Source organism: Trichomycterus rosablanca, chromosome 11 (genome assembly GCF_030014385.1).
Source record: "Trichomycterus rosablanca isolate fTriRos1 chromosome 11, fTriRos1.hap1, whole genome shotgun sequence".
Classification (NCBI taxonomy): domain Eukaryota; kingdom Metazoa; phylum Chordata; class Actinopteri; order Siluriformes; family Trichomycteridae; genus Trichomycterus; species Trichomycterus rosablanca.
In genome coordinates, this window is record NC_085998.1 from 17,791,298 (window position 1) to 17,807,856 (window position 16,559).

The following is a 16,559-nucleotide window of genomic DNA, read 5'->3' on the forward strand; positions in this document are numbered from 1 at the left end:
CGGTCCTCTGTTTACAAGTGTAAGTAAGATAAATAAAATAAAAAATTTTAAAGACGAATTAATAACAAAAACACGATAAATATCCAAAAGTTTGGCGAGTGGGGTTTGTAATGAGTCTGTAACCATGGTGATATTACGTCATCACGTCCCACGTCATCACTTGACGTTGGAAAGATGGCGGATGTAGTGCGTAGCAGTGTTGTGTGCATACTGCGTACTTCTGTACTGAAAGTATGTACTTCTTTACCGGCCGAGTAGTGCATATACTTCCTCCAATCTAGTACATACTCTCTAAGTATGCGATTCCGGACGCAGCTAATGTCTTGGAATTTAAATGAATTAAGAGGGCGAGAGAGAGAGCGGTAAAAAATATGCTAGCCCACTACTGCTGAGATCTGAGGTTGGAATCTCAGTGATGCTATAAACCAGTTGGGCCTCTACAGACCTGATTTCCAGTGCACTTTCATTGCCAGTCTCAAGCCTGGATAAAAAGGAATTGGGCATAAAATTTGCCCTGGGATTTTTCAAACCCAGGGTCACAAGCCAAAAATGGGTTGCAGAGAAAAAGAATAATAATTAAATGAACACATTTTAACAGGCACATCAACATGAAATAAACTTATCGACATACCACCCATGTAGAGGCTTTATGTTACACCTTGTAAACCACAGTGGGACCAGATTGCCATCATTTTCATTAATAATGTATATTTTGTTTTGTTTTGATGCATTGTTTGTATTGCCTGGATCACAGTAAAAATCATGGACAAAATGTGGGTCACTTAAAAAAAAACCTGGCATAAAAAAGGCCAATCCATGTATGTGATAGATAGACGGACAGGCAGTTAGTTGGTTTTACATGTTAAGGGAATTCACCTGTCTCTGGGAAAGTTGCCAGTGACATCCATTCCATCACTCTTGTTAAATTATTCACCTGCCCTTAATTATTTACCTTGTAAAAAGATCTAGGCTTCTATGATATTTCTGTTTTTATTTGTCTGCTGAATTCAGTATCATGTTAAGTTCTTTTCCCCTTCATTATGTGTATATCTGAGTGCGTATGTAGCAGCGTGTCTATGATTAAATGCAGTAAATGTGCAGTAAAGATGCATTTCATCTCATGATTTATTGCTGAATGCAAGTGTATATGGGGTTTGCTTTCAGTTAACCATTTACTTGGTCTTTCCTCCCCACCTGATAGGTTGCAGCATTGAACAAGGCAGGAATTGGACCTTTTAGCCAGTCTCTTTACTTCAAAACCTCAGAGGCTCGTAAGAAACACCCCTTACTTTCCACTTTTGAATAAACTTACTGTGCTTACTTTGTTAACTGTAGGGTTTTATGTAAGACTGAATATTCTCTCTCTCTCACTCTTTCTGTTGTGTGTGTGTGTGTGCACAATTCTACAGCCCCTGGGATGGTGATGAATCTCACAGCTTATGCACAGAACCATTCTTCGGTGGTACTAATATGGTTTTTACCTGTGCGCATCAATGGACTCATTACCAAGTTTGCAGTGAAAGCCAAACATGCTCGAACAGGTCAAACAGTTCGGGTTCTGGAACTGAATGCTGAGGAACTCATGAATGGAGCACTGCCACATTGCAATGTATGACAGTGTGTGCCATAGTATTTGCATCTTTGTTTGTACATAGGGATGAACAATTAAAGAGTATGAACTAGATTTTAATCATGATCATATTTTAAAAAAAAAAAATTTAACAACTTTATCCTGGTCAGGCTCTTGGCAGGTCCGGTTCCACCTGGAATCAGTGGGCACAAAGCAGAAATACCTAGGCAAGGGCATCTATTCATTGCAGGACTTCGGCCACTCCCACCCAGACATAGCTAATCATGTTTGTGTAGACATCCGATCAGCTGGTGGGCTAACGTAAAGTTTAAAATTGCTGACTTAAGACAAGTGGCTCAAGTCATATATTTGTATCAGGTATTTTTATGTAGCCTGAACTTATGGGCTACTATTTTAAGTCACCGCAGGGGATCTGGTCTGCATTTAAGACACAGTTTTTTATGTCGGATGTCCTTCCTGAGGCAACCATTATATTGGGTTCAGCTCTGAGAGTACATTGACAAGTGCACCTCCCAGTGGCTAGGCTGTTTCTACCACCCCGCCCCCATCCAGCATGACTGTGCCCTTGTGCACAAAGCAAGCTCTATAAAGACATAAAGAAAAGTTTGGTTTAAAGAAACTCCATTGGCCTAAACAAAGCAATGACCTCAACCCCACTTAACAGATTCAGAATTAACTAGAACATCAACTGAGGCTTTCTCAACCTCAGTGCCCAGCCATACAAATGCTTTTTTGACTGAATGGGCACAAATTCCCACAAACATACTTCAAAGTCTTGTGAGAGATTTAATTCCATTTGCTTTAAAAATGGGATGTATAACAAGCTCAAGGTCAGACGTTCAAATAATTTTGGCCTTATAATGTAGCTCTGAATAAATATTAATCATTTTAATACTGAGTAAAATAACTGTGCCCAAAATACGTGGTTATATTTTTCAAACATTAAAGTAAATCAAATAAATGGAAAATAAAACAATAAAACTAAGGACAAAAAACATGACAAAAATAATCAGCTCTTATTGTGTGGAGAGATTTAAAGCTGTTTCAGGATGTCTTTAGGCTCTAAGTTCATGTGTGCATGTGTGTATTGTAGGATGCTGCAGACTTCTTGTCCCGTGGAACACCCAGCCCCTCTGAATCCTCCCTGATAACATCTGCGTTGCCCTTAATGACAATGTCTGCCATTCCTCCCGCCTCTGTTTGGAGTGTGCCAATCACAGTGAGCATGGACAAGCTTCGCCCCTATACAGCTTATGTTTTTGAGGTCTCTGCCTTTACCAGTGATGGGGAAGGACAGATCGCCAGTACCATGGTCCGCATGCCCGAATCTGGTATGCACAACATTCACACTTACACCAGTTTGAATATATATCTGCGATACCCAAACAAACCTGAACATGATTATACTTACACATGCAGGTGCTGCAGCTTATACAGTGTAATACAGCATTTTATTGAATTCTTTCAAGAGATATTTTCCTAACTTTTAGGTTAGGACTGTAGCATGTCTGGTGCATGCACAAAACAACAACACATTGCATATTTTTTTTTTTTAAATTTGTTGGCAGTTGTACAATAATCCTTAGTAAATCACATCGAACATACCTACTTAGTGCAGATCTATTAGACTGTTTATAAAACATACATACACGCACACTCATTTAAATATACTTGGGTCTCATCTAAGAACACTTCAGCACTCAGTAGATATTCATTCTCTGCATTATCTTTCCTCTGTGCAACTTTGTGTGTGGTGTGTTTCTGCAGCCCCAGAGAATTCTCCAAATAATCTGTCAGTGCAGAACATTACTTCAAGATCTCTTTCTCTGTCCTGGGAGCCTCCAACTATCATCACAGGTCGTTTCAGCTACCTCATTCAGCTTTACGGCCCGACAGGTAACCTCCTTTACCTTTAAATCAATAGATATGAATGAGAAGGTGTCCATATTTAGACTTGTGCTAAACGGGTTCACAACTTAATTGTCTGGTCTGCCTATTTAGATAACTAAAATGAAATGTATGACAAAGATGCCAGTTTCTCAAAAGCCATATTAGGTTCCCTGTTAGAACCTGGCACATATGCTTAACTCCAATATTTTTATTTCTAATCACAAAGTAAAAAATATACCTTTTATATGTCATGTTTGTTTTACCAAAAAAATGTTCTATCTTAAGTGGCTTGTTGCTATGCAGCAAAATAATTCAACAAAATAGTCATAAAATAAAAATTAATAACGTCAGTGGAGCTGATGGCACCGCTGAGATACAAACCTCAATCTCGGCAGTGGTGGGCTAGTTTAACAGACTTCTGCACCACCCAAGCACTCCACCTAATAGTAACAAGGTGCATAGTAATAAATAATACAAGTTATCAAACTGTTTAAAGCTTGCTGCTATAGACTACTAACCTGTGTTAATGTTATAAATCTTTGTTTGCTTCAGGACTCATAAGTGAAAACAGTACAAGTGAACAGACAATTTTTTACACTGGACTGACTCCATACACACGCTACCGTGCAGTTGTCATGGCCAGGTCTGCGGGGGCCAATGGCCCAGCATCAGAGACCAGCATTTCAACACCTTCAGAGGGTAAGATGCACACTTTACCCCCTCATATAGATAAGAATATATTGAATAAACGTAATTAAATGACGACCACTTTTTTTTCACTATAGTCACTATCCAACAAATCTCAGGGTGGTGGTTATGGCTAAAGCCCTGACATAAATTGGTGCCCAATTCTTTTTAAAAAAACATTTTACCTTTATTGTTTTGATGATGATGGTTGAAATTCAGTGGTGATTTCTGTAAGACTGCAAGGGAAGCTCAGCTTCCCCTAAAATGTCAAAAATTTAATGGTCAAATATGTACAGTTGTGTTAACATTTCATTTACAAATGCGTTAGAACACGTTCATCTTGAAGAGGAGTTCGTTCAGAATCAGCTACTTATCACAAATCGACTCGATTTTGTTAACTTAACTCATACATTCCCGGAGCGTCAATGCATTTACCCGCAGACGCTGAGCGTCTCTTTGCTTCAATGGGGCTGCACGGGCGGGACTTCGAAACTCGCCGGTCATTGGATAAATGCCTCGATTTTGTCCCGCCCCCGGACGCCGAGCGTCTCTGGGGGTGAATGGGGCTGTGGGCGGGTCTGGACGCTGAGCTTCTGCAAGATGATTGGAGGATCAGTCGAAAGGCTGAATCCCGTTTTGATTGAGTGAAGTCGGAAGACAAACTGCAACCCATTTCAGGCCATTTTCTTGAAAACTAACAAAGGGGAGAATTTATACATTTATATATAAATAAATTGACAAATTTTATGATGTAAGCCGACAATGAGCTTCCCCTCTTTGAAAGACCAGCAGCCGCCACTGTTGAAATTGCTGTTCGCTCAGGTGGCGCAGCGGGATATTCTGAACTCCCCGGTTTGAATTTCAGCTCTAGTACTGGTCGGCTGGGCACCCTCTAGCGGGCACAATTGGCAGACAAAATTGGCCATCAGTCTGCTGGGTGGGAAAGATCGAACTAATAAGTGGGTGGGGTCTATAAATGCTGTGCAAGGACCCTGGTTACCCGAGGTGCCTGTACAGAGTTGATGGAGTATGGAGATCGCTGTGTGTGTCTTTCTGTGCGGGATATCTGGCCTCGTGTGCGAATCCACCAAAGTATGGGTGAACAAAGAAGGGGTAGAGTGACAGGCGAATATACTCTCCTCGGATGAGATCGGGATCCCCAGCAGCAGGAGACTAGTTAACTACATTAAAATCAGTAGAAAATGGGAGAAAATGCATTAAAAAAAACATTGCCCCAAAATTGCTTATAAATGATCATTTTGGCTAAGATCTGGGGCCAACAAAGGCCATAGCATTTGGTCAATATCACTTACATCATCTTTTAACCATCCAGTGACCCCTATTTCTCTGTGAAGATTATTTTCCATTATATTACGCAGGTAATCAGTAGTGATTTAGCTAGTAGTGATTTGCAGTGACACAAGAATTCTCTTTGTGTGTTCCATACATGCCATGAAACACTAACCAGCTGAGCAGTCTTGGTGACTGAAGCTTCTGTTGTTTATGTCAAACTCAGAAAATCTGTAGTTATATATGTGTGTGTGTATGTCTGTTAGCTCCCAGCGCAGTGTCATATCTTAGAGCAGCAGCTGTGGATTCCACATCTGTGAAACTGTCCTGGGGAATGCCCAGCCAGCCTAATGGACTCATCACTCGGTACCGTCTACTCGTCCTGCACCATGAGACACATGTACAGGACATTACTCTCCGAGCACTGCAGCAGGTATACACGCACAATGATGCAAATGATGGTTGTGCTACTTAAAGTATGACCCTTAGACTCCTGTCTCAGGTGACTGAGTGTTGTTGTGATGGTGTTGCAGGATGCAAGTCTGAATGGCGGTATGTCCTCAGGAGTTTCCACTGCAAGTTCTCAAGTCCTGAATCGCTTCGCAAGACAGCTTCATTCCAGCACAGACAATGCACGCTCTGCTTTCACAATCTCACCCTACAGCCTTACCAGCTTCACCTTTACTGAAAAGACTGAAACTGAGTCAACCGACTCACACTCCACTCTTTTACGCTCGGCAGGAACTTCCAGTCTGACCCTGACCACCAGTGCTCCACATACCCCTCCTTCCTGGCTTACACTTTCCTCTGACTATAGTAATGCCGTGGCTTCCGAGGCTAACACTGAGACAGTGACTATGGAGCCTATTACTAATCTTTTACCTCTGACCTCAGGAACAGCTCGTCCACCCCTTATGAGAACCGGCCAGCCACTTCCCTCCACAAGAGCAGCGGTTACGAGTCTGACCTTACAACCACGCACTGCCACACAAGCAGCAGTAACTAGCCGAATTGAGGGTAATAGCACTTCTAAAACTTAGCCCATATTTTAGTAATAAAATAGATTCATATTTTTGTATATTAGTACAATAACAGAGAATTTCTAAATATGTGTGGGTGCTCGAGTGACGCAGAGGTTCATTATGCTAGCCCACTATCTACTGTATGTTTGGGGAGGATGGTCAAAGCCCTGCGATGGATTGTCACCCTGTCTAGGGTATTTCTAGTATTGCACCCAGTGTTGTCTATTGGAACTGGGCTCTCTGTGATTTCAACCAGGATTAAGTGGTTGATGAAAATGAAATACGTTGAAAATGAAAATAGGTTTTAGAACTAAAACCTTTAGGGAAATAATTTGTGATTATATATTATATTTCTTCCATTTTGTTTTGACTGTTGTTGTCATATTTAATTCAGTTAGACTCGTAGTTCTCAGGGGTTTTCCTTTCTTTCTCCCCATTTCTTCATTCATTTATTTTTATTTTTAAATTAGTTTGGTTTGGCACACAGAGATTATGCCATTAGTGGCCCAAGCAATGAAATCTGCTTTAGGTCATCTAGGAAAAAACATTACTTACACCCTGAAAAAAATTAAAGGACTATGTGGTAAAATCATTAACATAACACTTGAGTTGATGTTTGTGAGTGATTGGTCTCTGTGTTATACACAGTTCTACCCGCCACTGAAGAACTAGTGGACTTATCATCCAGTCTGATGTCTTATGTGGTGAAGAGTCTGAGTCCTTTCACTGAGTACAACTTCAGCGTGTCTGCCTATACGACCGTTGGAGAGGGACCTGCCACCCTAATCACACAGAAAACACGCGAACAGGGTAAAGTGAGACTACGCCCACATGCAGATTTTGCCAATAAAAGTATCTGAGTCTTGTACTAATGCACACAATTTTGATCATTTCTCAGTACCTAGCTCTGTTCAAGACGTATACTATCAGAACATCAGCTCCACCTCGGTCCTTATTGGCTGGAACCCACCTCTGAAACCTAATGGGAAAATCACACACTACACAGTGTACGTACTCAACGTGCAAAGCCAGGAGGCCCAACAACAAGTTACAGACATCACTAGCATAGTGCTAACAGGTTAGTATACTATAGTGCCTAAACATTAGGACCACTCAGCTAATATGCTGTCAAACCAGTTTTGACCCTACCAGACCTGGGCTCCACAAGACATTTAAATGAGTCCTGTGGTATCTGGTACCAGGACATTACTACATTTAACATGGTATCACTAACCACGATAAGCATTAACATTTAACATATCCTTGTCCAGGACATGCACAGTTGTTACAAAAAAGCACTGACATGCACATTTTTGGGGTATGGTCCTAATGTTTTGGCTCTTCAGTATATGCCATTTAGGGTTGAATAAGCTTTACATTGTTACTCTTTTCTGCAGGTCTAGATAAGTACACACAGTACAGGGTGCGTGTGGCTGCCTCCACAGTAGCAGGCGAAAGCCCTTTGTCTGATGAAGATAATATCTTCGTACTGACAACTGAAGATGGTATGGATATAAATCTGTAGATGTAAACAGTTGGTCATGGAACAGTTCTATTAAATTTGCTACCTGATGGTTTGCACTGTGATTTTTTTTATGCACGAATCTAAGCATGTTTTTTCAATGTTTAGGAATATTTTGTAATTTTACTGAATTTTGACTATTGATATTAATTGTGGATATATTCAAAATGCCAGAATTAACTTATTAAACATGTTGCCGTACTAACACAGTCATCTTTTTTTTTATGTGCATTTAAAAATTAAATAATTAATGATTCCTGATTTGATTCATGATTTGCATGAGATAGCAAATAATTTTACCTCCTCTTATTTATTTATTTATTTTTCTTTTGGCTGCTCCCATAATTAGGGGTTGCCTCAGCAGATCTGGTCCACATACCAGACTTTTACGCCGGATGCACTTCCTCCTGCTTTTATCCGGGCTCGGGATCGAATGGCTAGGTTTTTTCAGCCACCCTTTGCACATTAGCCAATCATGTCTGTACAGACGTCCGATCGCCCAATAGCACAGCTGGGATTCAAACCCCAGATCTCAGTGGTAGTTGGCTAGTGTACCTAGCACTGCACCACCCGAGTGCCTACACCTCTGTGTTTCCTAAAAGCTGATTTTTTTTCACATCTTGTCTAGCTAACACACAAAAAACACAAAAACTATTTACATTTTAAACACTGCTTAAATTAAAATTTGCAGTAATAAACTGACTGATGATTGTGTCATCTAGTGCAAAATATAAAACATCAGACAGAAAATGGCTTACATTATATACATTCGTTTTATGTTTTTTCCAGAGCCGGACTCTCCTCCAAGGGACCTTTTTGTATTCAACACTACATCTTCCACTGCCACCATTGCCTGGTCTCCCCCTGACAAACCCAACGGGATCATCCGCATTTACGAGGTCTCCTATAGCAATGCAACATTCAGCCAAGCAGCAAACACAACAGTGCCCAGCATCACCTTACACCAACTAAAACCCTACACCAACTACAGCATCACTGTACGTGGCTTCACACAATTTGGCCATGGAGACCAAATCTCTGACACATTAGAGATGTTGTCAGGAGAAGATGGTAAGTCTTTTAGTTACTGAGTTTAAAAGTGGGAGGTTTTGAATATGAATACTCAAATTATATTTCCATATTATTATTTGCAGAGTAATAGTTTAAACTAGTTATTTCACAACAATCTGTTGCAATTTTTTGTGATCTATTTATCTATCTAAAAATGCACAAACCACTTAATCACTGCACAACTACTAGAATCATATCTTACAGTTTCTGCAAATAAATTTTTTCAAAATGTGAAATGCCGCGCCTAGGTGGCTCCTCGGTTCGAAACTCGGTGTTGCCACCGGTTGACTGGGCGCCATCTAGCGGGCATAATTGGCAGTGCCTGCAGCAGACACGGTTCTGCTAGGGCTGGAAGACCGGACTATGTGGGTGGGGTCTTCAAATGGTGTGTAAGGACCCTGCTTGGCAGATAGAGAGGCGCCTGTGCAGAGTGCATAGGTGAAAAAGGGTTGCATGCGGGTCGGAGGAGGCGTGAGCAGCAAAATACCTACCTCGGTTGCAATCAGGGATCCCCCAGCAGCGGAAGACAAATTGTCTACACTAAATTGGGAGAAAAATTGAAGAAAATGCATAAATAAGTAGAAAATATCCACTTAATCACTGCACAACCACTAGAATCATATCTTACAGTTTCTGCAAATAATGTGAAATGCCAGAGCAGTTTCTTAATCACAAACACATATTTGTGTTTCAGTGCCTGGTAGTCCTCCATACGAGCTGTCCTATGAAAGCATTAGCTCCAGTGAGGTGAATGTGTCATGGTCACCACCCCTTGAGCCCAATGGCCTCATCATATACTACAACGTGGAGTACTGGAACACCACACACACTATAAATATTACAACACCTGCACCATTTGCAATTCTGTCAAACCTGCGCAAGTATGCTAGCTACCGCCTCACTGTTCAAGCAGCAACACGAGTCGGCTTGAGCAACTACACCAGTGAAATCCTAAACATCACCACCTTGGAAGATGGTGAGTGGAGTGTGCCTGTGTTTTTTCTGTGTGCTTTTGATATTCAAGGCCAGAATACTAAGCCTGCTTTTTCTTTTTACAGCCAACCTGTCAAACAGAAAAAAACATTCTTACTAATCATATCTTTTTCCCACAGTGCAAAAGAGATGCTACATCAAGGGTGTTAAATGCCCTACTTGAAGGGTGTTGTGTGTACAGAAAGGGTGTTTGTTCTGTTCATAAGGCTGAATGTGTCAGGTCATAATTGTGTATGTATACTAACAAACAGTAAATAAATGTTCCTCCTAAACAACAGTACCAAGCTCCCCTCCGCAGTTCCTGCATGCCAGGAAGTTGTCAGACAACCAAGTAGAGTTGTCATGGCAACCACCTAAAGAGACCAACTCTGAGATTTTATACTACATAGTGAGAGTTTGGTAAGTGTTCCTAATACCCCTTATTAAGTTTAAAGATTTAGGAAAGATTATGCTGTCCCTTGTGTTTAATATGTGTCTGTGTGTTATTAGGAACTTAAGCTCTGAGTTTGTAACCAATGTGACTAAAACATCAGTGGTGGTGAAAATAGATGGGCCTGGCTACTATAATGCCTCGGTCAGCAGCTGGACTCAACTTGGGGATGGAGGTGTACTGATTTATGTCACCTTTAGCACATCGGAGACAGGTAAACATAGGGTAGATTAAGAAAGTATTCAGATCCCCAAATAGTTTGCACACTGTGTTGTGTATTTGATTTTGAACTTTACACATCAGTCTACATTTTTGAAAATGCCATAAATATCAAAAACTAAAAGTATTTAGAATTTTTATATAATACCTTGTGCCTCTTTAGGAGCAATTCCAGCCTGCATGTGTTTTTGGATATGTCTCTACAGGCTTCACACACTTGGATTTGGGATCTCATAGTTAATAGCTGATGAGTTGATCTCATAGTTAATAGCAGATCCTCTCAAGCTCGGTCGCAGGGAAGATCAGTCTGGATAGCAAGTATCTGTGAACTGCTATCTTCACGGCTCTCTACAGATTTTTAATGGAGATTAAATCTGGGCCTTGGCTGGACCACTTAAGACTTGCATTCTGAGACTTGCCCAGAAGCCACTTCAGTTTTGGTTTGGCTGTATGCTGAAGACTGTAATCCCAGTCTGAGTTTGTATGCGTTCTGGAAAAAGTTTGCTTCAAGGATGTTCCCCTAATTCTCACCCAGTCTCTGCAGCTGAGAACAACCCTTATAACATTATGCTGCCACCACCATGTTTCACCAGAAGGATGGTATTAGCTGAGTGATATGCAGCTATTTTTCATCAGACATGGCATTTGCTGTTCTGCCCATAAGTTAAATTTTTCATCTCATCATACCAGAGAATATTTTTGTCTTGTTGCAAGAGTCAATTTAGCGTGCTATTTAGCAAACTCAAAGCTGGCTGTCATGTGCCTTTTACTCAATAGTGGCTTCTTTCTTGTGTTTTAGAGTCATTCCATCTCTGGAGCTCTTTTACACTGACTGTTGGGTTTTTCCTTACCTTGATTAAAATGGGCCAATATGATAAATTGTCTTTGCTTACCTTATATTTAAGGCCCTATCTAAGTCACAGCCATGAAAATCGCATCACAGACCATGAAATGAGCCTTTTCCTGTGTAATATGCAATTTGCTGTAAAATTCAAAATCGTATCTCTATACCCTTGAAAGCTGCTGTAAATTTTCCTCTGTGGGATAATACAAGGCTATCTCATCTTGTATCTTATATTTTCTTTTCTTATCTTACCTTAATGTCTATTAGGCCTTACAACATATGCTTTCATGCACTATACGTGTGTTGTTTATTGTATTTTTCTGATGTTTAGGTGTTTTTTGTGTGTCAGTTCCTACAGACCCACCACAGAATGTGGTATACAAACTGCTGTCGCCTAGGTCAGTCCGTCTGAGCTGGAGGCCTGCTACACAGCCTAATGGCATCATCCAGTACTACACCATTTACTACAGTGACAACATCACTGTCTTCACTCAGGTGCACACAGTCGTAATTCTATTATGCAAACACACAGAGATGTCAAATCATCCTCTAACTGAAAAAGAGCATCTGGTTTCATGCGATCATGATATTTGTCAAGGAGTCAATCTGATTCCACAAAAACCCAACATTTGTGCAGAACTTGGGCTATGTTCAGAGTTGATAACCCTAGAGATTAAATCAACTTTAAGCTGGACACATTCTGTAGTCTAAACAGCTAAAAATCACATTGAAAAAGCCACATTTGTTTTCACATGTTAACAGCACACAAGTAATTTTCTGGCATTTTAGAGCTATTGATAAAACGTTTTAATATTTCACTTTAATAATAAAATCATAATATTTCGGGAATAAAGTTGAAATATTTAGGTTTTGACAATAATGTCAAAATATTCTGAGAATAAAGTAGTAATACTTTGTAAACACAGTTTCTTGTAAACTCTACAAACTGATGTTAATGTGCCAGGAGATTAAGTATTTCTTGATTTGTAAAACTAATACACAAGTACAGTATAACTTTCTCCTCAATGTCACTCATTTTAACAGGAGGGTAATTGCTCTCTTTCTGCTGTACACCACTTGGGCATTATATTTCAACTTTATTTTCTAAGTATTTAAACTTTATTATCTAAATATTATGATTAATAAAATATTATGATTTTTTGAAATATTACAACTTTATTCCCGAAGTCAAAAATATTTAACAGTGGTCCTGAAACACCATTGTAGTTTTGTTTTAAAGTACGTACTGTAAAAGTTAAAAGAACAAAAAGTTTAGCCTTAGAAATGCAGTTAGCACAAAGAGCACAGAGAGTTTTCACCCTAACAAAATAGCTCATTTTCCATGCAAAATGCAAATCTGTCTTTCAAATAATGGCTATATCACACAAACTTAATGAACTATACACTGTGCCCGTTGTTTCATTCAGTTATTTAATCCTTCTGAATAAACAGAACAGACAGTTGTTTACAATTCTATATTACCTGTGTTTCAACAGCAGATGAAACTTATTGTAAAGATGTGATTGGTCAATTTTATTGTCATTTAAAATCGGTCTTTCATAGAAACATTTTGCTTAGCCCGCTGAGACTGGAACAACATTCAACAGACAGCAGAGGGAGACAAAGGGGCTTCTGTAATCTAAACTTTTACATTCCAACTGACGGTTTCTCTATGTGTATCAATAAACTAATTCTGTTGCACAAATGACACATATTTGGTATGTCGAGGTAAAGTTTGGAACACATTTTTCTTTGGTTCTGCATTTAGGAAGCATTGATTGGCTGACAATTTCCTCCAGACATATCTCATAGGTGATAAAACTTGGCTTCTGTGGACTTGAACAACAACATAAAGTCATTGTACTTAATGGCTTTTATAATACATTAAGTATTGTTGACTACTAAATTCCATATACGCTACTGCAGCGGTTCTTAAAACTTGATTTTGATTTGATTCATGCAATATGCATGTAAAATGAATGCAGCCATTTCAGCTTAATGTACATCAAGGAACCCAGGGGGTGCAGCAGCCTAACGCACTAGCCCACCACTAGTGAGATCGCCAGCTCTCAGCTGTGCCCTCGACCTGGACAAAGGTCAACAGGGTTCCTCATTGTGGCTGCAGTTGCTGCTGGACTGGGACGTAAAAGGGGGAAGTGATAAAGTAAAGTAAATTCATGTGAAGTATAGAATTTACATAATCTGGTTCAGAAAGCATACTTAATTTATTAATAGGATTGGGGAAGAACCAAGACTAAGATGCTTAACAGACTTACCTTCTTCACTAAAGTAATATGTGTTCCCTACAGATATAGGCTACTGTGTTGAAGTGTTTATGTCTTCATGTGAGAAGATTTGAAGACAGTACTCAAAGGTTATGTTTTGATCTGAAGTTATACAGAGATTTTCTGCAAAAGAAGCACTCCTTTACTGTATACTGTGATGTTTATGATGGTCTTTATTGCACACATACAGTGTATCACAAAAGTGAGTACACCCCTCACATTTCTGCAAATATTTTATTATATCTTTTCATGGGACAACACTATAGAACTAAAACTTGGATATAACTTAGAGTAGTCAGTGTACAACTTGTATAGCAGTGTAGATTTACTGTCTTCTGAAAATAACTCAACACACAGTCATTAATGTCTAAATGGCTGGCAACATAAGTGAGTACACCCCACAGTGAACATGTCCAAATTGTGCCCAAAGTGTCAATATTTTGTGTGACCACCATTATTAACCAGCACTGCCTTAACCCTCCTGGGCATGGAATTCACCAGAGCTGCACAGGTTGCTACTGGAATCCTCTTCCACTCCTCCATGATGACATCACGGAGCTGGTGGATGTTAGACACCTTGAACTCCTCCACCTTCCACTTGAGGATGCGCCACAGGTGCTCAATTGGGTTTAGTCCATCACCTTTACCTTCAGCTTCCTCAGCAAGTCAGTTGTCATCTTGGAGGTTGTGTTTGGGGTCGTTATCCTGTTGGAAAACTGCCATGAGGCCCAGTTTTCGAAGGGAGGGGATCATGCTCTGTTTCAGAATGTCACAGTACATGTTGGAATTCATGTTTCCCTCAATGAACCGCAGCTCCCCAGTGCCAGCAACACTCATGCAGCCCAAGACCATGATGCTACCACCACCATGCTTGACTGTAGGCAAGATACAGTTGTCTTGGTACTTCTCACCAGGGCGCCGCCACACATGCTGGACACCATCTGAGCCAAACAAGTTTATCTTGGTCTCGTCAGACCACAGGACATTCCAGTAATCCATGTTCTTGGACTGCTTGTCTTCAGCAAACTGTTTGCGGGCTTTCTTGTGCGTCAGCTTCCTTCTGGGATGACGACCATGCAGACCGAGTTGATGCAGTGTGCGGCGTATGGTCTGAGCACTGACAGGCTGACCTCCCACGTCTTCAACCTCTGCAGCAATGCTGGCAGCACTCATGTTTCTATTTTTTAAAGCCAACCTCTGGATATGACGCCGAACACGTGGACTCAACTTCTTTGGTCGACCCTGGCGAAGAATTTTCCGAGTGGAACCTGTCCTGGAAAACCGCTGTATGACCTTGGCCACCATGCTGTAGCTCAGTTTCAGGGTGTTAGCAATCTTCTTATAACCCAGGCCATCTTTGTGGAGAGCAACAATTCTATTTCTCACATCCTCAGAGAGTTCTTTGCCATGAGGTGCCATGTTGAATATCCAGTGGCCAGTATGAGAGAATTGTACCCAAAACACCAAATTTAACAGCCATGCTCCCCATTTACACCTGGGACCTTGACACATGACACCAGGGAGGGACAACAACACATTTGGGCACAATTTGGACATGTTCACTGTGGGGTGTACTCACTTATGTTGCCAGCTATTTAGACATTAATGGCTGTGTGTTGAGTTATTTTCAGAAGACAGTAAATCTACACTGCTATACAAGTTGTACACTGACTACTCTAAGTTATATCCAAGTTTCATGTCTATAGTGTTGTCCCATGAAAATATATAATGAAATATTTGCAAAAATGTGAGGGGTGTACTCACTTTTGTGATACACTGTACATGAAATCATGAAAATAATTGCTAATCTAAACCTTTGTGTCTCTTTGTTCCTGTGTAGCTGGTTCCAGGCTCATTGCAGTGGACAAAGCTGAGCGGTCTGAGGGCTGGGCATGAGTACATTGTGTGGTTAAGCTCCAGCACATCTCAGGGTGATGGGGGAGTTATCAGTACTCCCCTTAACTTCACCACACCAGAGGACGGTCAGTCTCCTCACACAGACAGGGCAGGAAAGCAGCTCTGTACCGCTTTTCTGAACGCTTTTATCTTATCTCTAAAAAATCACACTAAAACATGAGTAGATCCAGATTTAGTGTCTGCAGGTTAATAGGTGCACTAGTGTCACCACAATTAACGAAAAGGAAAATATTTTGGTAGTAATAACTGAATTAATTTCCTACTTTGTATTACAGCACTGCATTTGTTGCATTTATACCAGGAATACACTTTGGACAAAGCTCATTCACTGACTCATTAACACAAAGTCACATCTAGGAGCAAGTGCATTTACATTTATAAAAATTTAGCAGACTTTTTTTTTATCAAAAACAACTTAGTTACGATCAAATACCCTGCAAGCAAATGAGGATACACTACAATTGCCTACCAATCAAAAGTAGGCAAGCCATCTACTGGCATTCTCTCTACTGGAGTAGCACAGATTCCAGACACATATTCCAGATATAGACATTCCAGATGTCTATATGCTTTGGCACAGTTGTTACACCAAATGCCCTTTCTGATGCTCCCTATATTTAACCAGGCTTGGGACTGGTACTGAGACAAAGCCTATCATGTTTGTGTAGATGCCTGTAGTATGTCTATGGTACTGCTTAGATTTGAACCCCGGAGAGTGGTTGCCAGTGGTAGTGGGCTAGCATGTATTGCCACTGCGCGACCCAAGGCCTTTAAGTAACCTAGGATTTAAGAGCTGCA

The 16,559-nt window shown here is 40.5% G+C and overlaps 1 protein-coding gene across 1 annotated transcript in view; it reads left to right on the forward strand.

Annotated features, from left to right (window-relative positions):
• The window catches only part of ptprq (protein tyrosine phosphatase receptor type Q), a 66,241-nt gene that overhangs the window by 22,652 nt on the left and 27,030 nt on the right, over positions 1-16,559 (forward strand). Inside the window, exons 21-32 of the mRNA XM_063005068.1 lie at positions 1,202-1,271; positions 1,410-1,609; positions 2,685-2,922; positions 3,359-3,487; positions 4,034-4,180; positions 5,725-5,893; positions 6,330-6,475; positions 7,129-7,290; positions 7,379-7,558; positions 7,878-7,985; positions 8,792-9,073; positions 9,768-10,049. Of these exons, the coding sequence (XP_062861138.1) occupies positions 1,202-1,271; positions 1,410-1,609; positions 2,685-2,922; positions 3,359-3,487; positions 4,034-4,180; positions 5,725-5,893; positions 6,330-6,475; positions 7,129-7,290; positions 7,379-7,558; positions 7,878-7,985; positions 8,792-9,073; positions 9,768-10,049 (2,113 nt within the window). The remainder of the gene's footprint in view (positions 1-1,201; positions 1,272-1,409; positions 1,610-2,684; positions 2,923-3,358; positions 3,488-4,033; positions 4,181-5,724; positions 5,894-6,329; positions 6,476-7,128; positions 7,291-7,378; positions 7,559-7,877; positions 7,986-8,791; positions 9,074-9,767; positions 10,050-16,559) is intronic.